Genomic DNA, 23,794 nt, shown 5'->3' with positions numbered 1-23,794 from the left:
GTTAGAAACTCGTAATAAATAAATAAATAAATAAACTTTTGTCTTACCAAGGACGTTGACATTGCAGGAGGCGGTGGCAACACCGTGAGTGTTCTCCACCATGATGATGAAGTTTCCATGGTCTGGTCTGACTGCGTCGCGTATCATCAGTGCAGATCGGCCCTTCTGAGTCTGATCCAGACCCAGACGCTCACGCAGTGGAGTCACAAACTCCTCCTCTGGTTCTGGAACCTAAAGGGACCATTGTAAAAATTAGAAAATATCTTTACATTATGTTGAAAAGGATTAGGACTGTCAGACGCCTCTGTGAGGACACAAACCTTGGCCTTGGACTTCTTCTTCTTGACCAAAGGAACAATCTTTTTGGTCGGCTCTTTGGTGACATCCTCATCGTTCTTCAGCCAGGTGACTTTGGGGTACGGAGACCCAGAGATGAAGGCATCGATGCGGATCTCCTCGCCCTTCTTAATGCAGACACCAGACTGCACACGGGCATGAAGGGTGACCTTTGGTTTTTCTGCAAATGAAATAAGAGTTTTGAAATCAAGGTCCTTCTTTTTTGTGGTTTAAATACACAAATAAACAATATTAAAGCATTTTGTAGTTTTCCGTACCGACGGGGTCTGCAGCCTTGGTAAGTGGTGTGCTACGTGACGGCTCACTGACTCCAGCGGCATTCTCAGCGCGGACCCTGAACTGGTACTCCATGTCCTCCTTCAGGCCTGTTACCACGTAGGAGAAACCAGGAACCAGGCTTGGGGTAACCCTCTCATAGCGGTCACCGTCCTTTTCAATCTTCTCCACAATATAGCCCTGGATGGGACAGCCGCCATCATAGTCCGGAGCCTTCCATGTGACTGTGATGGACTTGGACGTCGGGTCGTGAGCCTCCACCTGGATAGGTGGGTCTGGTTTCTCTGTGGAATCAATATTAGCCACAGACTGTAAATGTCTGAGGTGCCTCCATAGCCAAGACCACCAGGTTTACTATAATCCTAGAGGTATGTACCAGGTGTCATCTCATTTCATTCACTAGGTACTAGGTACAAAGCTGTATGTTGAGCAATATGTCAATGCTAACATGCTTACAATGACAATACAGATCAACCCTCTAATGTTATAGAGCTGAAAACAGGACTTACGTTTGATTTCCTCTGTGATGACAGGGTTGCGTAGCTCCAGATATTCTCCAGCTCCAACCTTGTTGACAGCCTTCACTCTGAAGTAGTACTCACAATTGATGAACAGTTCTTTGACAGTGTAAGTCAGGACGTTCTCTCCGGACATGACAGGCATGTAGGTCTTCTTGGATGCCTCACGACGCTCCAGAGTGTAGCTGACAATGGAGGTGCCGCCGTCATCCTCTGGGGCTTCCCAGCTGATCTTGCAAGAGTTCTTGGTGACGTCGCTGGAGGTGATGTCTTTACACTGACCGGGGAGTCCTGCAGGGTTCAGGAAGGAACCAAAAATGTGTTAGAGGAGGGTTGCTGCTAGTCTGTTTCTAGTGAAATATAACTGGAAATAGTGCTTAACAGGGTTACAAGGAGATTTTTAAAAATACACAAAGTCCCCCGGACCAAGAACTCATCAGAAACCAAATGCAAAAATGGGATTGAAAAGTGCTTGTGGGAAACTGAACTGGATGAATCTAACATTTGTACTGGTTTACAAAAGTACATCATACACAAGTTTATAACATGAACAATGCATGGTGTTATATTTCCCAAGCACTTTTACATGGAGGATATCCTACCGATGACTTTGACATTGACAGTTCCAGTGGCAGTTCCCAGACTGTTCTCCAGGGTGATGGCATAGGCACCGGCATCAGCACGTGTGCACTTGAGCAGCTCCAGGTGCGCGCTGTTCATCTCCACTGTCATGGAGAGCCGGTCATCGGCCTTACACTCCACTGTGTCCTTCTGCCACACCATCTTGGGCGTCGGGATCGCCCTATATGGGATGTTCAGGTGCAGCTTCTCGCCCTCAACCACAACCACGTCTTGTGCCTCCAAATCCATAGTTGGAGCACCTTGGGACCAGAGGACAGGATTATTATTTAGGGTTAATTATCAGTGTTTTGATCAAACCTATCTAGACTTATCTAATAAACAGAGAGGTGTGGATACTTACAGTCGGGATCCTTGGTGAAGACCTTGTCAGAGATCTCGGAGGGATCGCTGACACCAACAGAGTTGATGGCACGAACTCTGATGACGTACTTCTTCTCTGGTTTGATTCCGTCATCAATCCTGAACTTGAGTTCCTTGATGGGTCTGTTGTTTACCCTGAGCCACTTCAGCTCTGGGCGGGCCTCTGCCACCTCAACATGGTAGCCGGTAATCGGGCAGCCACCGTCCTTGGCTGGAGGCTTCCAGGTGACGTTGATGTGCTCTCGGCTGGCGTCAGGGATGGCCACTTCAAGAGGAGGAGAGGGAGCACCTGGAGAGAGAGAGAAGGACATCTGTGAATACATCTGAAATATATTCTTTTTGACTGTGTCTTAGAGATATGAAGTCATATCCTGTATTTATCTGCCATACACTGATACTATTGGAGGAACAGTTTGAAAAATCAATTCATAAAAAGAATTTCTTTAGTCAAGGACATCCCCAGTAGTCACCCAAGGATCTCCTGCATTTCCAATAAATATTTGGTCTCTTACTGGTTGCATCCTCGATGGTGAGGATCTCAGTTGGTTCACTTGGATCACCGACTCCAGCCTCGTTCTCAGCTCTGACCTGGAACTGAACCTCTGACCCTTCATCCACATCTGTCACCTTAAACTGAGTCTGTTTGTCTGGAGTCTTGCAGCACTTCAGCCAACGTGTTCCCAGCTTCTCTTTCTTCTCAATCACGTACCTGGAAAGCAAAGGGTGATTGTCTTGTTGAATATTTTTTCAGTTATATTTGGAATCACAAACAGTAGTAGCTGTTTTTCATCATACTTGGTTATCGGTCTTCCACCATTGCTCTTGGGAGCTTCCCATTTCAGCTCTACGTGTCTCTTGGTGACCTCCACCACCGTCAGGGCATAAGGAGGTCCAGGAGTTGCTGCAGAGAAAATGACAAACATGAATACGAATACTTGACAGTTACATTTGTTTGCAGCCGTACTCAGAGTCTTAAAATGGAAATAAAGTGCCTTTGACAATCTTGCGTCCTGTTATCATCCCCTGGAGTAGGGGTCACCAATGTGTTAAGTGCCAACCTGTCGATGAATAATTGATGAGGTATGTAACTATAAACAAAAAAATCTGCTCTAAACTGTCTATAAATACACTGAAACTATTCAAGCTACACTGGTAGCTCAAGTTTTAACAAACACAACGCTGACTGTCGAGAACTTACTGAAAGTGTCCTTGGCGAGCACAGCATCCTCCAATTCACAGAATTCACTCGTCCCAACGGCGTTCTCAGCGGCAACACGGAACACGTACAGCGACCCTTCGTTGAGAGGACTAACGGTGTACTTGAGGTCCTTGACGGTGGTGTCAACTGCCTGCCAGGCCTTTCGCCTCACGTCCCTCTTCTCCACCACATAGTTGGTGATGGGTGAGCCTCCATCACTGCTGGGAGCCTGCCACTTCAGGTCAGCGTTGATCTTGGTGATGTTGGTTACGTCCAGCCACTGAGGAGGGGAGGGAGGGTCTGTGGAATGGAAAACATGGAGTATTGGCTCTATCTCTTACTGACTGTGGGAGATCCTGAATCAGAACCTTTAAACCTTAAACTCAAGGACAATTATAATAAGAAACCCTCAAAGCTAAATTTTTTGGAGTTTTTCACAGACTATAATCCTTTTAGAAAAACAGTGTTCTGCCACCCACCCCTGAGTTGAACTTACAAAGTCTCTCCTTGCAGACCACAGGGTCGCTGGGCTCACTTGGTTCGCTCTCTCCGGCTTTGTTGACGGCCTTGACCCTGAATGAGTACTCCTGCTTCTCCATCAGACCATGCAGCTGGTGCTCGGTCAGAGGAATGTCCTCAGCAATCCGGATCCATTCCTCGCTTCCAGTCTTTTGGAACTCAATGATGTAGCCTTCAATCTTAGCTCCACCGTCGTGCTCTGGCCGGGTCCATGCCACCAGGGCTGTGGTCTTGCCAATGTCCCTTATGACAGGTTTACCAGGAGCCCATGGAGGATCTGAAGAGGAGTGTGTGGTATTATCATAATCATCCAATTACTCTTGTCGCCAATCCTATTACTCTCACTCCCAATCCTATTACTTCTATGATATACAGTTTATTAATTAAATTACAATCTTGATACGACAAAGCTTAAAGAAATAGCCGTCAATACACTGATTACAGTGTACGCTGAGTAACAGTACTGAATGACAGGTGACATACCAATGGGATCTTTGATGAGGACTGGATCAGTCTCTACGCTTGGTTTTCCAGGACCAGCCAGATTCTCAGCCAGAACACGGAAGCGGTACTTCTTCTTGGTGGGGAGTCCCTTCACCCTGCAGCCACACAGACACGCGGTCAGATGAAAAACCACACAAATAAAGATCCTTCACCTTGTCGGCTGATGATAGTGATGATGATAACTTACCTGAAGGTTGTGTCCTTGATGGGCAGTTTATTGCATCTGATCCACTTGTCGCTCTCTGGATCAAACTTCTCAACCCAGTATCCAGTGATGGGACTGCCGCCGTCCTCGTCTGGCTCGAACCAGGTCAGAGTCACGGCATCCTTGGCGATGTCAGAGGGAGTAACTCTGGTTGGAGGTCCAGGAGGATCTGAAACGGATGGAAAATAATGTGATTTGTCATTGGCTATTCATATATCATCAACGTTCAAGGTGCAATTTCTGATAGATAATTAGATAACCGTTTAAATCAACTTACCAAAGGAATACTTTGCAATGATCGGCACATGCTCTGCAGGTGCACCGATGCCGTACTGGTTCTCAGCGCTGATCCTGAAGACGTACTCCTTCATGGCTGTGAGCTTGCACGCTTTGAAGGTGGTGTGTTTCACCGTGGCAGACAGCTTCACCCACTCCTCTTTGTCCAACTGACGGCACTCCACAATATAGTTAGTGATGGGTGAGCCGCCGTCGTCCCTGGGAGGGTTCCAGGCCATGACACATGACTCATTGGTGATCTCAGAGATATCGAAGGCAGCTGGAGGACCAGGTTTATCTGAAGAGGAGGGGACACAACATGAATATTTCTCAAAAATCACACCCAGGTTGGTAATGTCTCAGTTTCAGTTGTGGCTATAGCTCAGGTATCATAGGTGGGCTAATAAATTAGCCTCTGTACCAAGGATGTTGACATCGATAGTGGCAGTGGCGCGTCCACAAGTGTTAACGGCCTCAATGATGTAGGTGGCAGTGTCCCCTCTGGTGGTGTCAGCGATGGAAAGCTTGGAATGTCCTGGCTCTGTGTCGATAGTGATGCGGTTGTCAGCCCGCAGGACCAGGTCCGCCTTGGTCCACTTCACCCGGGGATCGGGCTTTCCTTTGACATCGGCCGGAAGCTCGATCTTGGTACCGGCCCTGGCAGTCAGACCGGCCAGCAACTTCACATCCAGCTGGATCTCTGGAGGCTCTGTTGGAATTATGAAAAAAAAGGTCAGACTCCAGATTCAGTTATTCCTGCTCACAATCTCATTAGTCCCACTCAAGATCCTATTAACCTCCTGACTGCAATATTTTTACTTCCAGTCCTATCAGTACTACACATCTCCTTTCTCATTTCTACTAGTCCCAATTAAGTTACTCTGACACCTGATCCTGATCATCTTTCATTCCTTAGTACATACTTATGGTGCAGGACATCTCTTACAATATCAGTACAGTAGGTTTGAAGAAGCTGAATGCAAACATTCACTCCAGACCACCAGGATCATGTCTGGATGAACACAGACCGGCCTACCTTTAGCATCCACAGCCTGGATCTCGTCGGTGGCCCTGCAGGGTCGGCTGGCTCCCAGCTTGTTGACAGCTCTGACTCTGTAGGCGTACCACTGACCCTCAATCAGGCCAGTGACCTGGAACCTGAGAGCATAGAACATATCTTATAACAACTGTCCCACAATATACAAAAGGACACAAATAATGAATAGGCCCAAGAAAACCGTAGAAATCCTAACAATTTACCATTTTCAAACTGTCAGGACTTACTTCAGTTCAGGGATGGGGTCGCTGCAGGGTTCCCACTTGTCAGTACCACGCTGACATTTGTCCACCACGTAGCCTTTGATCGGGGCACCTCCGTCATACTTTGGAGGTTCCCAGGACAGGAAGATGGTCTTGGCACTCTTATCGCGCCACTTCAGGTTCTCGGGAGGATCAGGTACAGCTGCGAGAATAAACATAATGGATATTTGTAAACAAATTTTTATGAAGTGAAAAGTGTTCTCAAAAGCAAAGGAGACAAATGCTCATGTTGAAGCTGGTTTCACTGTGAAAATACTCACTGGCAGGAGAGGAGACATTAACAGGCTCGTCGATGTATGCCGGCTCTCCAGGTCCACATTTGTTGCAGGCGGTGACACTGAACAGATATTCCTTTCCTTCAATGACATCTGTCACAGTGTGCTCCAGGTCCAGGATGCCAGTAGCAACCTGGACATTACATCATCACAGTGGTTAGGAGACGTTGCAATCACGATCTTTAACCTCTAAGATGATTGCTGCTTGGTCCTGTCAAGGCCTTCAACTTTTGTTTGTTAGTGATGTAAGGCCATACAGGTGCAAAGACAATTTCTGCCATGCTTTATTTGGGTGCTTTAGAGTTGTTTCAACCACCAACCAACTGATATGTTGTATTTATTGCTTTGTAGCTTCCATAGATTTGTCACATCTTGACCTACACTCAGATTTTCAACAAACTATTGACTTTATATACAAGCATGATGCTGTTAGAGGCTTGAGGTCCTACAGTTGTAGTACCGTGCTGCTGAATCTCTTAAAGTTGGATGGAGTAGATTCTCAGACAGAACTACAGAGGAAAACACTCTGATGTACCTTGGCCCAGGTCTTGCGAGACACTTCTCTCTTCTCGATCTGGTAGTGGGTGACTGGACTTCCTCCATCGTGCTCCGGAGCCTCCCACATCATGTGGACATGGTGCCGGGTCACCTCAGCCACCTTAAAGTCCTTGGGAGCACTGGGGCATGCTGGGAAAAAAAGACACCAAATAAGAAATTAAAAATCTTTGTACACCTACAATAAACACAATGAAGTGCATAAGGAAGTCATTTGTGGATGGAAAAGATTTTAAAAATAAAATATTTTCAGAACATGCATCTGGTCGCCAAACTTCCATAACATCTTTGTATAAGTAAATCTTCTATTTAATCTTCTATATTTACATATAATTATTCAGTTTATACTTTTAAGGGCAAAGAAATTGTTGTTACCGATGACGTTGACCTCAATCTCTCCAGAGACAGAAGAGACGTCGTTCTCCAGCTGAAGGGAGTAGGTGCCTTTGTCAGGACGGACGCTCGGTGTGACCGTCAGCTCTGTGTACGTGGGCTTCGTCACCATGGAGACACGCTCGTCCGCAGTGGTCAGCTCCTTCTCTCCAAAGGTCCACTTGGCAACGGGGGTCGGGTATCCAGTGATCGGGACTCTGATGGTGAGAGGATGAGGGACGATCACCTCCAGACCATTCCTAAAGGCACTCAGGTCAAAGGTCGGGCCGACTGCAGAGAAAGAAAAATGTTTTAGATTGTAGTGTCATTTGGAGAAAACCAGAGGCTGGTAAACAAGTTATACTGCCATCTAGTTGACAGTTTTGGTGCTTCAGAGGAATCAGAGAGACGCTATTTAATGCTGACAAAGGAAGAAAGACAGAAAGAATCTTGGTTTATCTCTAAAATCTGGGATTTTGGATGAGCATTTAGATGGACATTTTCATCTGTGCTAAGGAATGAAGGGGACGCCATTTGAAATGAAGTATCCACTTCTTCCTAATACATCAGTAGTTGATTCAACTGTTTGTCTCGTACCATGAGGGTCGTCGGCGACCAGCGGTCCGAGTTGCTCAGCTGGATCAGACACGCCAGCAGCGTTCTCTGCACAAACTCTGTAGAGGTACTTCTGACCAGGTTTCAAACCAGACACCTGATGAGAACAACACAACAGTAACATCATCAGTCAACAGACAGCTCACATGAACCAGCGAAGACTCAGAGCTGTCAGATACAAAGGTGAAAAGTGGGAAACAGAGCTTCATAAAACACAAAAAATAAAATCCATCAGTGGAAGGACGATGGAAATGCATATGTAAATAAATAAATAAAACTAAACAGAGCATAACAACAGAGAATAAAAATGTTTGGTGAACTCTGTACCCGGTAGGAGAGGTCTTGGCACAGTCTGGCGTTGCAGCGGAGCCACTTGTCACTGCCTTCGTCACATTTCTCAATGATGTAGCCGGTGATCATGCTGCCACCATTGCTGGTGGGCGTCTCCCAGGTCAGTGTGACTGCCGACTTGATTTGGTCACTGAAGTTCAGGTTCAGTGGCGGGCTTGGCCTCTCTGCAGCCACAGCACAAAAGGTCCAGTGAAATTACATCATTTGATCTTTTTTACAGGTCTCAGAATTTTAACTCTTGAACTGCTGGTTATCACTCACCGATGGGATCCATGATCTTGACAGGGTTTGTGGCGGCGCTGGGCCTGCCGATGCCAGCCTTGTTCTCAGCTCTGACTCTGAAGATGTATTCCTTGTTCTCCACCACGTCATTAAGCGCGGCCGAGCGGTCATTGGCGCCACAGACCAGAGCCGCCTCCCACTTCACAGAGGTCCTGTCGCGGAGTTCGATCACATAGGCGGTGATCTCCGAGCCACCATCGAACTTGGGAGGCTCCCAGGTGACAGTGGCACCAAACTTGTTGACATTGGCTACTGCAACATTTTCTGGAGCATCAGGAACATCTGATGGTTGAAAAGAAACACATTTAGGATCTGATTTGGATTGAAGTGTGGAGAAGGTGTGTTAATACAAGTGGAAATCTTTGGACATTGCTTACCAAACTTGTTCTTGGCCTGGACTGCGTCCTCCGTGGCAACAGTGGGTCCGCTGCCAACCCTGTTTCGGGCACAGACTCTGAACAGGTACATGGAGTCCTTGTGCAGGCCGCTGACGCAGTACTCTGGGACATCAGCACGGTCTGTTGCCAGAGTCCAGGTCTTACGCTTCACGTCACGTCTTTCCACAACGTAGGCAATAATCTTGCTTCCACCATCACTCTCTGGCTCCTCCCAGGCCAAACTGACCTCACCATCAGCTGTGTCGACCACTCTCAGGTTCTTGACGGGTCCAGGGACATCTGAAAACCACCAACATAACGTATAGAAACTTTTCTGACATCCACAGACATACCCAGGATACAGAATGTAGTTATCCAAACACCCATCAATGATCTAACCTCCAGACTCACCAATCACGTCCAGGTTGATGAATGCTTCTCCTTCGCCATGCTTGTTCTTGATGACCACTTTGTACCGGCCCTGGTCCTCCTTGCTGGGGCTTTTAAGGCGGTACTCGGTCTTGTCAGCAGAGGTGTCGATGTTCTGGACGGGCAGACTGGTGCCCTCGAAGAACCACCCGGCATCGGCACGAGGGTAAGCATCATAGGGCACAGTCATGACGAAAGGTTTACCGGCATCTGTCATTAGATTCTGGTCGGTGGTTTTGATCTTGGGAACAGCTGCAAAGGAGATAAAACAATTCATGTTTTCCTTTGTTCGGCCCATTCCATAAATCAATCACAGGGTGGATTTGTGCGACTGGTTCCTCCATGCTGACTCACCTGCCAGTTCCAGCTTGGCACGGGCGTCCTTGTCTTTAGCCACAATCCTGTACTCTCCCTGGTCTCGGGGTCTGATCTCACAGACCTGCAGTCTGTGGACTTTACCCTCACTAATCATCTGGTATTTGTCTCCCTGGACAATGATCATGTTGTTCCTCATCCACTTCACCTCCACTCTGTCCTTGTTGAGCTCCACCTCAAACACGATGTCCGAGCCTGGAGGTTCAAATGCGTCCTGAGGAGGTCTTACGATCTCCACGGGGGTCTCTGCAGAATGGACAACATCATCATTGTGTGAAAACTCAATACACCTCTGTGGTTTTTGAAAAAAGACGAAGAGACATGAAGAGTTTACCTTCAACAAAGAGCCTTGCTCTTGTCCTCCTCTCATCTACACCACAGGCGTATTCACTTTCATCATCAGGTCTGCACACCTTGATGATCAGTCTGCATATCTTGCCTTCTTTTTCCATGTGATATCTGAAAAAACACAAGTCAAAGGTACAATAAAAATGATCAAACTAAACAGAAAAATCAGAGCAGGTTCTCATCATAATGTGGATCTCTTCTAATTCTAATGTGTTATTTACTGTTTTTAACAAAACATGTAAGACTTGGATGATTGTCGTACCTGGGTCCTTCTCTGATCTCGCGTCCATTCCTGTACCACTTGACGACAGCCTTCTCCTTGCTCAGCTTGCAGGTGAACTCGGCGTCCTCGAACTCGGTGATGGTCTGGTCTTTGAGCTGTGTGGCGAAGTCAGTTGGCGCCTCGCTGATGATCAGCTCGGCCGCACACTTGTCATCACCGACCACAGCGGTGTACTCGCCCTCGTCATCCATGACGCAGTCCTTGATGGTCAGGGTGTGTTTGAGTCCGTCAGCTCTGTAGACGATGCGTTTATTGAGCGTCACCTCCTGGCCGGCCTTCATCCACCTCACTGTTACCTCGGGCCTGTTCACCTTGCAGATGAAACTGATGGTCTTCTTCTCCTGAGTCTCAATGTCCTCGATGGGCTCCAGGAACTTCAGCTTCTCCTCTGTGGAATCACAGGGTGAATGTTTAATAATAAACAAGGGAGGCAGCACAACTTGGATCTGAAAGCAGTTTAACACATAGCAGCTGCTCTGGAATATAAATGCAATAATGATGTGAACAGGGCTGCTAATGTTAGCAGAAACTCCAAGAGTGACTCCACACTGATCTTCCAGTCCTCAGCAATGCTTTTTCTAACTTAACTTGTGACCCCACAAAATAATGTAGGCGTTAACACAAAGTTACTGCTGTGGGCAATAAGCTAGACCTTACATACATCAGAGCAGACTGTTGAATCGATTATTTATAGTTTTACTAATTTTTTTGGTTAAAGACTCGAAAAAAGACCTGAACCTTTCAGCAAATGGTCATTTGGACTTAATAAAAAAATCAGAGGAAATATCTTTAAGATCAAGTCTGTGTGTAGAAATGAGAATGACCACCTGAATGTTGTTCTGTTCATGACCTGAAATGGAATAAAAAGTGAGGAAAAATCACATTATTTACCTGCGACTTTAGCGCTGGCAGCGCTCTTTGCATGCTCTCCTCTGTGATTGGTCAGGTTGATGGTGTAGCTAGCTTCGTCTGCCTTCTGGGCGTCTCTGATCCTCAGGGAGAAGACGTTGTCCCTCTGAGCCATCATGTACTTGCTGCTCTCGAATATGGTCTCCTCGTTCTTCAGCCACTTGGCCTTTGCTCCCTCTGTGTTCGTCTCGCAATTGAACACGATCTCGCTTCCCTCCTTCACCTCCGTATCTTTGATCGGCGTGATGATCCTCAGTTTTTCTGGAGTAAAATACAAACTTATTAAAATCAAACCTTCGATTGAACCAATACAGGATGTAAACAAAGAAATTAAGAGTCTTACCAATCACACACAGATCAGCTGAGGCTTTAACGCTGCCGATGTGAGCAACGTAGCCTCCTTCATCCTTCAGCTCACAGTTTTTCACAATAAGAGCCCTTCTCTTTCCTTCAATGATGATTGTGTACTTGTCCCCGGCTTCGACTTCCTTGTCACCTCTGAACCATTTCACCTCATAGGTTTCCTTGGAGACGGAGCAGGCGAACTCAGCTTTCTCGCCCTCCACCACCTCCTGGTTCTGAGGACGGGCGATGAACTCAGCCGCCAGTTCTGGAGAAGATGAAGAAGAAGAAGAGGAAGAAGAAGGAGAAGAAGAAAAGCACAGGGGAAGAGAAAGTGGTTATTTTGCTGTGTAAGTAAAGATTTCAGCCAATAAATCCGTCACACTGTGATTTCCTCCACTTCCTGTCAAATCAAACTGTTTTTCTTATGTCTTCCCGAAAGAGCGTAAAGTATTAGTACAACGGTGAGTGACAGGGTCCTTTAACTTCCTGTGATCAGAACATGATGATTTCAGATGTTGTTTTCTTACCGTTGAGTTTCAGCGTGGCAGACGTCTTGACGGTGGGACTCAGCCTGCAGTTGTACTCTCCGGCGTCCTCCATCCTCAGGTCCTGGATGATCAGGATCCTCTTGCGTCCGTCCATGATCTGGTCGTAGCGGCCGCCCTCCGGCAGCTCCTCATCTCCTTTGTACCAGATGACATCAGCGTTTGCCTTCGACACCTCGCAGATCATCTTCACGCTGTCCGTCTCCGTTCCCTCCACGTTGGACAGGTTCTTGGTGAACCTGGCTGCCTCCTCTGTGAAGGTTAAAGCCGCAGGGGTTAATGAGGGCAAAGAGGAGGGGGGGGTGCCCCAAGTTTTGACTGTCAGGCATTCTCTGCTGCCTGCTTACACCCGAAGTATTTGTATCAGGACTCTTTTCTTTCTGTTTATTTACAGTTATTCCGTTAATATAATTTTATAATTTTACCTCTTAGCTCTTAATGCAACAGGTGCCACTCTCTTCCCTTCTCTTTCCTCCAGTTTTCTCAGTAAATTATTGTGAAATGTTGGAAAAACTATTTTCAAGAGAAATAATAAAATAATGAGGATGCTGCTCACCGATGACCGTGAGCATGCCGGATGTCTTGGAGGTTCTGGCGTCACATTCGTACTCTGCCTCATCGTCAAACACTGACTTGTGGACGATGAGGATCCTCTGGACTCCCTTAGCCGTGATCTCGTACTTCTTTCCTCTCCTGATCTCGCTTCCATCCTTGAACCAACGCACCTGGTGGGACAGAAGTGAGATGAAATGAGATTTATCTTGGAGGGACTGTTCGGTCGATCCTTTCATATCCAGCTGTAAAACCAGATCTCCAAGTGACAGAACAGTGGGGGATCTGGTCTCACCTTGGCGGACTCGCGGGACACTTCACATTCAAACTTGGCAGATTCCTTCTCTCTGACCTCCACATCCTGCAAAGGCTTTGTAATCTCCACATGAGGAGCTGCAGACAAAAACAACACTATTGTAATAGCAGTTCAACAATTCAATCCAACAAGCATTTCATCTGATTTATGCTCATCTAAAATATTAATCTGAACTTTAAGAATCATAATTATAAGATACTTGTTATTTTAATAAATCCTAAATTGTCGTTTATTTGTTCTCTTGGAAGGAAAAGTCCAACAAAGACTTTAAAGGGACCAAAACATGACAGAAAGTATTAGACTGTGTGGAGGCTGATTAAGGCCAGAAACACACAATTATAAAACAAAAAACTTCAGTGAGAAACTTGGTAAGTAAAAATATAATATTAAAAATTGATTAAATTCTAATTCTGTACTAATGATACAAGTTAATTAACAATACAAATAAAAATGTCTGTGCATTATGATAAAAAAAAATGTTAAAACATGTTATTAATTCATTACAATATGTAGTAAAAGTAAATGATTGTTTTATCTAATATCTAAGGGAGATTCATTAAAAGAAATATCTTACTGTGATATTAATTGTTATTCACCAATCACAACTCCCTAAACTGATTTTGTTTTACAGATTCTATAAAACGACGTGACTGCCCCTGTAACTCTGAATTCAAAGGTTCAATAACAGAAAGGTTTAGTTCTTACGTGTAACCTCCAGGAAACAGGACGTCTTGAACTCTTTGGCGTCGCATGTGTACATCTTGGCGTCTTCCGGAGAGCAGCCGTGGATGACCAGCGCTCTCTTGCGTCCGTCGACAATCAAGTCGTACTTCTTGGTCTTTCTGATCTCCTGTCCTTCTCTGAACCATCGTACCTCTGCGTTCTCTCTGGAAACTTCACACTCCAGCGTGGCGGTGGCCTCCTCCTCCACCGTCTGGTCCTCCAGCGGCTTTGTGAACTCCACCGGCGGCTCTGAGAGCGCATGAGAAAACAAAGGTTATATATGAACCAAGAATACACTTCCTGCTCAGGGCCTCAGAGCCTGTGATGTGTTTACTGTCCCCGGTGTGTTCGAGTGTCTCACCTCTGACAATGAGCTGAGCCTGAGTCTGGAAGTCTTTAGCGGTCAGTTTGACCTCACCAGCCTCCGACAGTTTCACATCTCTGACGGTCAGAGCGTGAACCCGACCCGCCACACGAGTCTTTACCTGCAGGGACAGAAAAAAACCCAAATCACCAGTTAATGATCTGATTTCATTTAATTAGTGAACTAGCAAATCACGTCAGACACTTCACTGTAAGAAATCTCCCTTCTATCAAGTTTTTGTTTGTTGCTGAGTTTTGTTGTGGAGAATAAGTCCACTACAGAGACGCTCTGAAGGACGCTCTACATGTAGATCTGCATGTACATCTGCATGTAGCTATACATGCAGATGTACATTCAGATCTATATGTAGATATATCTGCACACTGTTTCAGTCTTAGTTCCTGTATGAGGGGCGGGGCCTGTTGTTGGACCATCTCCCTACATCATGGACACCAGTGATGTGAATGGTCTGGAGATGACTGATGCTCTGGACCAGTTTTTCAGTTTATTTAAAAAAAAAAAAACACTTTTCACCTGCTGTTTAATCTATTGATCTACTATTAATCTATTATTGACATGATAAATCTGAAGAGAATCTGCTGTTGGGAAGAGTTTTTCTCCAGTTTCTAATATTGACATTTTCCAGACACTGGTGAAAACATAGTTCTCTTGTTCTGTGGTTTACTGAGACTCATCAGAGTTTGATTAGAGATATTTTCATCCTGCTGTTTGAGTCAGTTGTTTTAGGAAATTAGATTTCTGAATATTTACCTTGTTCAGTTATTTCAGTGTTGATTAATGTTTTTACTTAAAGGTTTCAAATCTCTCTCCAACATTAAACATAAAATGAAACACAGAAATGTGTCATGGAAAATACACAGAAAAGAGTTTGTGTGAATATTGTCAGTCTGTTACCTGTGGATCTGTCTACATATAAGGCTGTGGTGACAGTGTGAGTCTGTGTGTTACAGATAACAGCAGCTGCTATTTATCTTTGGTTATTTTTAACTGCAGAGTCTCTACACTGTAAAAACAGCCTGACTAACTAACTAACTCAGTCTCATTAAATCTTCATGTTTTTGTTAAAAACAGAAAAATCTTCAGCTACTGTGAGATCCACGTTTCCAGAAAAGGATCGCCGTCCTTTTAAAACACAGCTGACAAAGACAAATCACTGCACTGCAAAAGAGAAAATGACCTTTAATCTGAAAACAGACGATACAAATCTGAATCTCCACTGATGGAAACGTGACTGTGAATGTTTGTGTTAAAGCAAACATGGTTCCATATTAATCTGTGCAGGAAATGACAATCCATGCACTGCAAGAAATACATTGTTTCCTTTAAATGAGAAAAAAACAAATGAACTTTAGAGCCGGAGTCTTGAGACAGAACTAAAAACCCATAATTATGAAAAAATTCTTAACAAGGCGATTATTCTTTAATCTCAAATTACATTTCTGGACTGGATTTTTTTACAGTGTGTCTCTGTTTCTTTGGTCTGACAGCAAACTTTTTTTGTTGATGTTGTCTTGTTTTAACCTGTGAGTGGAAGCGAGTTCCATTATTACTAATTACATTAAATAAAAATACAAACACACACACACAAACACTCTCCATCTTTACTGCTCATTTTCTGTATTTTTGTTTCCTGAAATTCAGTTTTCTTCTTAAAGAGGAATCTGTCAGTGAGGCGACTTTGTCTCAGTCCCAGACGTGTTCATGAAACTTTTTCTATAAGTCGTCATAGAAACATTCACATATTAAACCATGATGTCTGACTCACCCGGTCACTGGCCTCCATCTTCTGTCCTCCCAGGAACCACTCCACCGCGATGCCTTCGTACGACAGCTCGCACTCGAAGGTCGCTGTCTCTCCAGCCGTCACCGTCACGTCCTTCAGAGGACGCATCAGGCCGATGGACCGAGCTGAAGAAGAAGACGACATAGTTAAATGCACCAGCGGGCACCTGTCGGACCGCCGGGTGTCCGGAGCTGATCTGAGGTTTGTGTCAGGAGCTTTGTGGAGTGGTGTTCCTGCTCCTCCAATCAGAGAGCAGCCTCTCAACTTCAGATAAAGTCAGAGGTGTCCAAAATAACCACAGTAGCTGATTGGCTGAATACTGGAGACACATGACACTGTGGTATGTGACACAGAAAAGAACTCATTTCCTGTTCTGTAGCTTCCTCTGGTTTAAATGTGAAGTTTCCATATGAGAGTTAGAAACTGTAGAAACACCTTAATGTCCACAGGTCATCCAAAGCTATAACGACATCTGTTCTGACGTGGAAGAAAACTCAAGCTGAACATCTTAGATCATTAAAAAAATACTTTAAAATGAAGATTTGAATTATTCAAACGTAAGAGTGTATTTGACTCTTCAGTTAAAACTTTAAACCATTTGAAATATTGTCACCAGTCTACTTGAATTGTTTATTTATTTATCTGCAATAAAAAAAAAGTCCTTTTTCCTGCTTTTTTAAATTTCCAATATTAAAAATATTTAAATCTTTATATATCAAACTGTTATTTCAACAAATGCATTTAAGCTTTTTCAGTCTCAGGATGTGGAGACATTCCACAGAACAAAAACGTTTTCTAACTTTAGCATCCCACTTCATTTAAAACACTTGACATTATCTCATTAACAAACAGAAAGCTGATAACAACACAACTTAGACAATAAAGTGAAAAACAATGTCAGTGAGTCTGAGGCTGAAGACATGAGCTTCTTCAACTCACCTTTCACTCTGAGCTGAGCATTGGACTTGGCGTTGGCGGCTGAGAAGTCGACGCCTCCTGCCATGTCCATCCGGACGTTATAGAGGATCAGCATGTGTTTGGTTCCTTCCTCCTTAATCTCAACGTCCTGAAAGAAAACAGAACGTTTCAACCAAATGTCGGTGAACTCCTGGTCTTCACTGAAAGCTCAGGTCACAGAGGAAGACTCACAGCAGACTGGTGCAGGGCTTCTCCCTTCAGTTTCCAGTTTCCATGGACGTCCTCCTCTGAAATCTCTGTCTCAAACTTGGCTGTCTCTGTCTCTGTGACCTCCACACTGTACAGGGGACGGACCACCTTGATGTCGCGCTCTGCGGGGGGGGGGGGCAGTGTTAGTCACGGTTTGATGACCACGTCAGGTCTGACAGACAGAGTTACTATTGTGATCCTGATCCATGTGTCGGACCAGAACCACTGTGCTGTTCTTGACAGAATGAAGAACTAATAAAAATGGAACATCGTCTTTCTGATGCGAACAACTGAAAGAGTTTTAAAAGCTTAATAGTTTCTGGCCAAAATACACTGAACAAAAATATCAACACAACACTTTGGTTCTTTCTCCCAAAGATCTAAAACTTTGTCAAAATAAACTAGATGTGTCTTACCCTCAAAACTTCTTCACAAATATGTTTAAATCAGTGTGAGTGAGCAGGATCATCCATCATCCTGCCAGCCGCCCCCAAAAACACATTTTTACTTACTTGCCCCTCTGGGAAAAAAAAAAATGTGCTTGTTTGCTTTTGTAATATTCGTTTTGGCCACAAGAGGGCGACGTGCTCCGCGCCGCCGGCTCAGTCGGACTAATAGCATTCATGTTTCCAGTTAATTTTATTTCTCCACACAATAAACAGAAGTAAATGTGTGTTACATGTTATTTTACATGTAACAATGTGTTTTAACCAGCGAAGGCTTCCTGCCAGAAACACTTCAAGTCAAGTGAGATAGCATAAAGAATATCTTAATATCACATGACTCCTTCATACCAACATCCTCCTCATGACCTTCAGAGGTTTTACCTTCAATGTTGAGGTTGGCTGTGGTTTTATCTGAGCCACAGTCGCAGGTGTATGCGCCGATGTTGGCCTTCTCCGCCTTCCTGACCATCAGGATGCGCTTCTTGCCGTCGGTGCTGATGGCGATGTTCTTGGAGGGAGTGATCTCCTTCCCGTCCTTGAACCACTTGACGTCGGCGACGGCCTTGCTCAGCTCACAGACCAGCTTCACCTCGTCTTTCTCCACGGCCGTGTAGTTGTGCAGCTTGGTGGTGAAATACAGGTCGCCCTCTGCAGAGACACAGGGCGGTGTCATCGCACAAATCTACTTTAAATAAATCAGGTTAATCCTTTCATTTCAGCCTTGAGGTTGGACCCTGTAACACTGACCGATGACGTTGAGCATGGCGGTCACAGTCTTGTCCATGGCCTCCACTCTGATCATGGAGGTGTCGTCGATGGTGACCTCCTTGAAGGCCAGCGTGTGGATCTTTCCATGATCCGACATGTGCATCACCTTGCTCGGGTGCAGACGGACGTCGTTTTTGTACCAGACCACCGGGATCTTGTCGTGGGAGAGTTCAACACTGAATTCGGCTGTTTCCCGCTCCTTCACCGTCACGTCCTTAATTGGTTTGACAAACTCCAAACGAATACCTAACGAACACAAACACTTAGACTTATGAAACTGAGCACATAATTCAAATACAATAAAAAATAATTTGTCTGGGTTTAAAGATTCAATAAAACAAAAAGAAAAAATCCAACTGTTAATTCTGTGTCTGTTCGTGTCTGGGCCTGAACCTCAGCAGCTTCAACAGTTTTAAAGAACATGTGACACCAGATATACACTTCACAGTCTGCTTCAAATTCCCACATTCCTGGTGTACTTTAAAATGATTCATATGAAATCAGAGAATTTAAGTAAATTCCAAAAAATCACTGATGGAAAATAGAAAATATTCCTAAATCTAAATCAATCTAAACACCTATTTTTTTTTTCTGACTGTGATTATAAATCACAGATTTAAAAAAAAAAAAAATCAGTTGAATGTGTTTTAACAGAGTTTCTCAGGTTTAAAGGAGCGTCATGTGAAAACATGGCCTCACCCTGAATGACCAGTTTGCCAGTCGTCCTCTTGTCCTCTGCCTCAAACATGTACTTGGCCTCGTCGTCGTAGGCGGCCGAGCGGATCATCAGAACGTACATGTTTCCTTCCTGGATCATCTCGTACTTGTCGTCGCTCTGCAGCTCCTGCGAACCCTTCAGCCAGCGGAACGTCTTCGGAGCTCTGGACACCTCCAGCTCGAACCTTGCTTCGTCCTTCTCGTACACCTGAACGTCGCTCAGCGGAGTGAGGAAGTTCAGAGGAAGCTCTGAGCGATAGAAAGGGTTTCACTTGATTTGATCATTTCTATCAAACACAGACTCTTCTTCATGTCATCGACGCTGAGACTCAGCTCATTCTACAGAGACAGTTTGTTCTGCTTGTGTACAATGTGACGATTGTTTTTAAATCATCAAGTAACTTTAAGTAGTTTTACCTTTGACCTTCAGGTTAGCAGAACATTTGGCGTTAGCGGCGGCGAATGCCACCTCACCGGTCATGGACACTTTGCAGTTGTACAGGATCAGTGTGTGCTTCGCTCCCTCCTCAATGATGTCAACATCCTGTCAAATCATTATCATTGTTGTTATTACAGTGAATCACATCACAAATCAACACGAGGACAATAAATCATATGATGAGACTGAAGCTCACAGAGGAAGGACTGAGAGTTTCTCCGTTCAGCTTCCACTGGCCGCGGACGTCGTCCTCCGAGATCTCCACCTCGAAACGAGCCGTCTCTCCATCAAACAGCTCCACGCCGTAAATCGGCCGAACCACCTTGATGTCACGAGCTGGTGGGTTTGAAAATGTCAGTTTTTTCTGAATCAACACTCAATCCAATAAATGACCTTATATGTATATATATATATATATATATAAATATATATATTATATATATGTATATACATATAATTCTGACTTTCTCACACCTGTTTTTATCATACAAGACATAAAAAGGAAATAAGAAAGACCTCCACAGAAGAAAACAGACGTGAAAATACTAAAAAGAAAAAAGCCACATTTGTTGAACACGTGTTTTTATGTTTACATTTTCTTTCTCTTTCCTAAAATGAGACATTTTCTTAAATTATGACTTATCAACCTCAGAACTGATGTTTGTCCTCTTCTCTCGTTCTTGAGTCCAGGTCTGTCTGTTCTGCAGATTTCAATAGATAGTTTCTCTAGAATAAACCTGATGGTTTCACCATGTTTACCTTCAATATTGATGTTGGCTGAGGTCTTGTCTGTTCCACAGTCACATACGTATTTCCCTTTATCGCTCTGCTCCACCTTCTTCAGGACCAAAGACCTGCGTGTGCCCTCGCACCTCATGACCACCATCTTGGAGGCGATGATCTCCGTCTCTTCGTGGTACCAGACGACGGGGACATCTTTGCTCAGTTCACAGTCCAGGGTCACCTCGTCCTTCTCTGTGGCGGTGTAGTCCTGCAGCTTCACCACGAAGATGGGGTCGCCCTCTGGAACAGATCCAGGACCAGGAGTCAGTCAGTTTCAGGTAAATACAGACGCAGGGTTTAGAGTCTAATGTTCAGCACAGAGGCAGAGAACTGAACAGACAGGACACTGAAAACTGATCATTGTCATTTTAATACTTTTATTATTCTTGTATTATAATATAATTCTGCTTTATTGCAGCTTGGTCTTATTCTCATTCTTTTTATCACTTTATAGACTAAAATGAAAAAGGCGTGGAAACAGTCAAATTCATCAGTAATGAAAATGTTAATGTGTGAATTGTGGAAGTTGTGTGTTTGGAAATCGTCTGTATTTATTTCTGATTTTCAGAACAACAGTTTTCATTCATAAAGAAAATAAACTGAAATAAACTTAATAAACTAACTAATTCAACTGTTCTTAAAAACAAAAATCCCGTCAAAGACATTTATATATTTTATATATGAACTTGTTAATGATATTACTGCCCAGCATCAGCTGATCGACACACTGTGCAGAGCTAAGATCAAAGACAAAGGAAAGGAAAGTGTGTTGTTACCTATCACAGTCAGTTTGGCCATCGAGTAAATTCCTTTGGCCTCTGCCTTAATCTGGCAGGTATCATCTAGAGACAACGTCCTCATTTCTAGAGTGTGTCTCTTTCCTTCCACGTGCGTGAGCACTGTGCGGCTCACGTGGAGTTTGACTTCGTTTCGGTACCAAACCACCGGCACGTTCTCGTGAGTCAGCTCCAGCTCAAACCGAGCCGTTTTACCTTCTTTGACTGTTTGGTCCTGAAGCTGCTGGACAAATTTCAGCCTCATGCCTGGAATACATGAGGTCAGTGCACACAGACAGGCCGGTTGGTGCCACTTTAAAGCCACAAACATCAAATGACGACACAGAGAGAACATGAGCAACATGAAGCTGCCACTTACCTTCCACCACCAGCTGAGCGGCCGATTTCTGGCCCAACACTTCGATGGTGTACTGAGCCTCATCGTCAAACTCACAGCTGTTTATGATCAGCATGTGTTTCTTTCCATCGTCAATAATTTCATATTTAGGGCTCGGGGTGACGATCTCCGCCCCCCTGAACCACATGACCTTTGCCACATCCTTGGTGATGGTGCATTCAAACTTAGCCTGTTTCTTTTCAGGCACAGAAATGTCCTTCAACAGGTCAACAAAGCCCATTTCGATCTCTGGGAGGTGCGAATAATGCGGCAGTTATTCACACAGACAAAGACACAGCCGTCACTTTTCTTACCACATCTGTCTCCGTTTTCCAAGACTGACAAACGCAGCAGCTCGCAACAAACAACAGAAAACAAAACCACATTTATCTGTGGCAGGTTTGTACCTTTGACGGTGAGCATGGCGCTGGTGTTGGCGTTCAGGGCCTGGTACGACACTTCACCAGCCTGATCCAGCTGCACGTTTTTCAACGTGAGGAAACGTTTCTTTCCCTCAGCTTTAATGTCGCAGGTCTGAAAAACAAAGTCCAGACAAACATGAGCTTGAAATGTTTGGTGCTGAGAGTTTTAGAACCGACACCGAAACTAAACTCTCTGAGAAGTCTGAACGGCTTTCACCAAAACCACGTTTTAAACAAACTAAACTTCTTCACACAAAGAAACAGTGCTAAATCAATCTGAACATAAATATAATCAAAATGAGCATAATTCTGATTTTAATAAGAAAGAATAAATAAACAGGACTAAGACTCTGACCAGAAGGTAAATCCACATTTCGTAGCTGCTGTCTCTGCAGGTCAGACCAGTTTGTTCTGAGATTCTTACCGGAGATCTGGTCAACACCTGGCCTCTCAGCTTCCATTCACCAGCCACATCATCCTCAGATATTTCAGTGTCAAAGTTGGCTTCTTCCTTCTCAACCACCTCCACGCTGGCGAGAGGCTTCAGGATCTCGGCCTCACGCTCTGAAATTAGAGACATATTTCAGCTGTTTGGACATGAGCCTCATGATTCTCTAACGTGGATTCATACATGTGTTACACCGACCTCCAAGTGTCAGTTTCGCTGAGTATCTGCGATCCTCCACCTCGATGGTGTACTCTGCCACGTCTTCGGGCTGACAGTTCTTAATGGTCAGTGTCATGTCCTTTCCATCTTTGTTGATCTCCACCTTGTCTGAAGGAGTGAGCTCGTTGTCTCCTTTGAACCACTTCCAGTTGGGAGTGTCCTTGAAGAGCTCACATTTGAATGTGGCCTTGGCCTTTGGTTTCACATGCTGGTCTCTCAGGGGCTTCACCAGCCAGTCTTTGATGATTTCTGAGGACAGAGGGTTCAGTTTGTTTAAAACAGTGTTGACTCTGAGGTCTGAGCCTGGTTACAGACCTCTGAGCTGCAGTGTTTCACACGCTGAAAGCATCAGATTATTCCCAGTCTGAGAACCAACAGAGAGTGTTGGTGGATGTAGGTACAGGTTGTGATATTTTCAAGCCAGGTCAGAATCAGACGGACAACACACACACAGGTGTGATCTACAGTTTGATCAGTGTTTTAAATATAAGCTCAAGGTAATGGGATGTTTTAACTGCAGCCCTGGTTTGGACTGAAAATGATGTCAGTTATGTCACATATGTCAGAGTGACTGGTTCATGGAAACCTTTCCCAAATCGAAACTAACTAACAGGTGATTCAGTCCATTACCAAATGTCCACGCAACCCAACCACCCGCCAGGTCTATGCCACTGAATAAAAGTGAGGTGTGATTCTAGACTGTCTGACCTTTGACCCATGAAGCCGGTGTACTACCTTGAATTGTTGCTTACCAATCACTTTGACGTTGGTTGTAGTCTTGACTTCCTCCTGTCCGTCTACCTCACACGTGTAGTCGCCCGAATCTTCATCAGTGGAGTTCTGAATGGTCACAGCGTGCTGCATACCAATGACATTAATGGCCACTTTTCCAGCCTGTTTCTTCAGGATTGCGCCGTTACGCTTCCAGATCACATCTCTCTCCTTGTTCAGCTCACAGGTCAGGTACATAGGCTGACCCTTCATACATGATGTCTCTGGTTCCAGCTCCTTCAGCCATTTCACAGGCAGTTCTGCACCGAGAAATGGAGTCATTTAAAAACAGTATTTGTACTTACATAAAGTGTTGGTATTATTTAAAATGTTCCCATACTGGTGCCAATACCATACCTGAGTTTGTGTACTTTTAGATGCCCACAAATAGCTTGTTTTTTCAACTAACAAAATAAATCAAGCTTTTATTGTTGTGAAAATATTTA

General features: G+C 44.6%; 1 protein-coding gene across 1 annotated transcript in view; it reads right to left on the bottom strand.

Annotated features, from left to right (window-relative positions):
- The window catches only part of LOC130177603 (titin-like), a 174,918-nt gene that overhangs the window by 76,116 nt on the left and 75,008 nt on the right, over positions 1–23,794 (bottom strand). The window contains exons 91-139 of the mRNA XM_056389497.1: positions 23,330–23,608; positions 22,557–22,826; positions 22,335–22,474; positions 21,896–22,022; positions 21,471–21,737; positions 21,092–21,358; positions 20,292–20,555; positions 19,729–19,868; positions 19,511–19,637; positions 19,076–19,342; positions 18,356–18,622; positions 17,990–18,256; positions 17,145–17,284; positions 16,935–17,061; positions 15,978–16,120; positions 14,189–14,312; positions 13,810–14,076; positions 13,084–13,181; positions 12,793–12,961; positions 12,219–12,488; positions 11,690–11,956; positions 11,329–11,607; positions 10,417–10,825; positions 10,141–10,265; positions 9,786–10,052; positions 9,414–9,683; positions 9,003–9,302; positions 8,605–8,907; positions 8,320–8,507; positions 7,975–8,089; positions 7,381–7,668; positions 6,986–7,137; positions 6,436–6,583; positions 6,140–6,317; positions 5,892–6,013; positions 5,277–5,564; positions 4,857–5,153; positions 4,562–4,748; positions 4,354–4,469; positions 3,848–4,147; positions 3,352–3,651; positions 2,949–3,054; positions 2,666–2,862; positions 2,134–2,442; positions 1,754–2,032; positions 1,143–1,442; positions 615–917; positions 321–517; positions 48–231 (exon numbers count right to left, since the gene is read on the bottom strand). Of these exons, the coding sequence (XP_056245472.1) occupies positions 48–231; positions 321–517; positions 615–917; positions 1,143–1,442; positions 1,754–2,032; positions 2,134–2,442; positions 2,666–2,862; positions 2,949–3,054; positions 3,352–3,651; positions 3,848–4,147; positions 4,354–4,469; positions 4,562–4,748; positions 4,857–5,153; positions 5,277–5,564; positions 5,892–6,013; positions 6,140–6,317; positions 6,436–6,583; positions 6,986–7,137; positions 7,381–7,668; positions 7,975–8,089; positions 8,320–8,507; positions 8,605–8,907; positions 9,003–9,302; positions 9,414–9,683; positions 9,786–10,052; positions 10,141–10,265; positions 10,417–10,825; positions 11,329–11,607; positions 11,690–11,956; positions 12,219–12,488; positions 12,793–12,961; positions 13,084–13,181; positions 13,810–14,076; positions 14,189–14,312; positions 15,978–16,120; positions 16,935–17,061; positions 17,145–17,284; positions 17,990–18,256; positions 18,356–18,622; positions 19,076–19,342; positions 19,511–19,637; positions 19,729–19,868; positions 20,292–20,555; positions 21,092–21,358; positions 21,471–21,737; positions 21,896–22,022; positions 22,335–22,474; positions 22,557–22,826; positions 23,330–23,608 (10,794 nt within the window). The remainder of the gene's footprint in view (positions 1–47; positions 232–320; positions 518–614; positions 918–1,142; positions 1,443–1,753; positions 2,033–2,133; positions 2,443–2,665; positions 2,863–2,948; positions 3,055–3,351; positions 3,652–3,847; positions 4,148–4,353; positions 4,470–4,561; positions 4,749–4,856; positions 5,154–5,276; positions 5,565–5,891; positions 6,014–6,139; positions 6,318–6,435; positions 6,584–6,985; positions 7,138–7,380; positions 7,669–7,974; positions 8,090–8,319; positions 8,508–8,604; positions 8,908–9,002; positions 9,303–9,413; positions 9,684–9,785; positions 10,053–10,140; positions 10,266–10,416; positions 10,826–11,328; positions 11,608–11,689; positions 11,957–12,218; positions 12,489–12,792; positions 12,962–13,083; positions 13,182–13,809; positions 14,077–14,188; positions 14,313–15,977; positions 16,121–16,934; positions 17,062–17,144; positions 17,285–17,989; positions 18,257–18,355; positions 18,623–19,075; positions 19,343–19,510; positions 19,638–19,728; positions 19,869–20,291; positions 20,556–21,091; positions 21,359–21,470; positions 21,738–21,895; positions 22,023–22,334; positions 22,475–22,556; positions 22,827–23,329; positions 23,609–23,794) is intronic.

This window comes from Seriola aureovittata, chromosome 11 (genome assembly GCF_021018895.1).
Source record: "Seriola aureovittata isolate HTS-2021-v1 ecotype China chromosome 11, ASM2101889v1, whole genome shotgun sequence".
In the NCBI taxonomy this organism is placed as follows: Eukaryota; Metazoa; Chordata; class Actinopteri; order Carangiformes; family Carangidae; genus Seriola; species Seriola aureovittata.
Note: the sequence above shows the minus strand (reverse complement) of the source record. Positions and strands in the feature narration are given on the sequence as shown.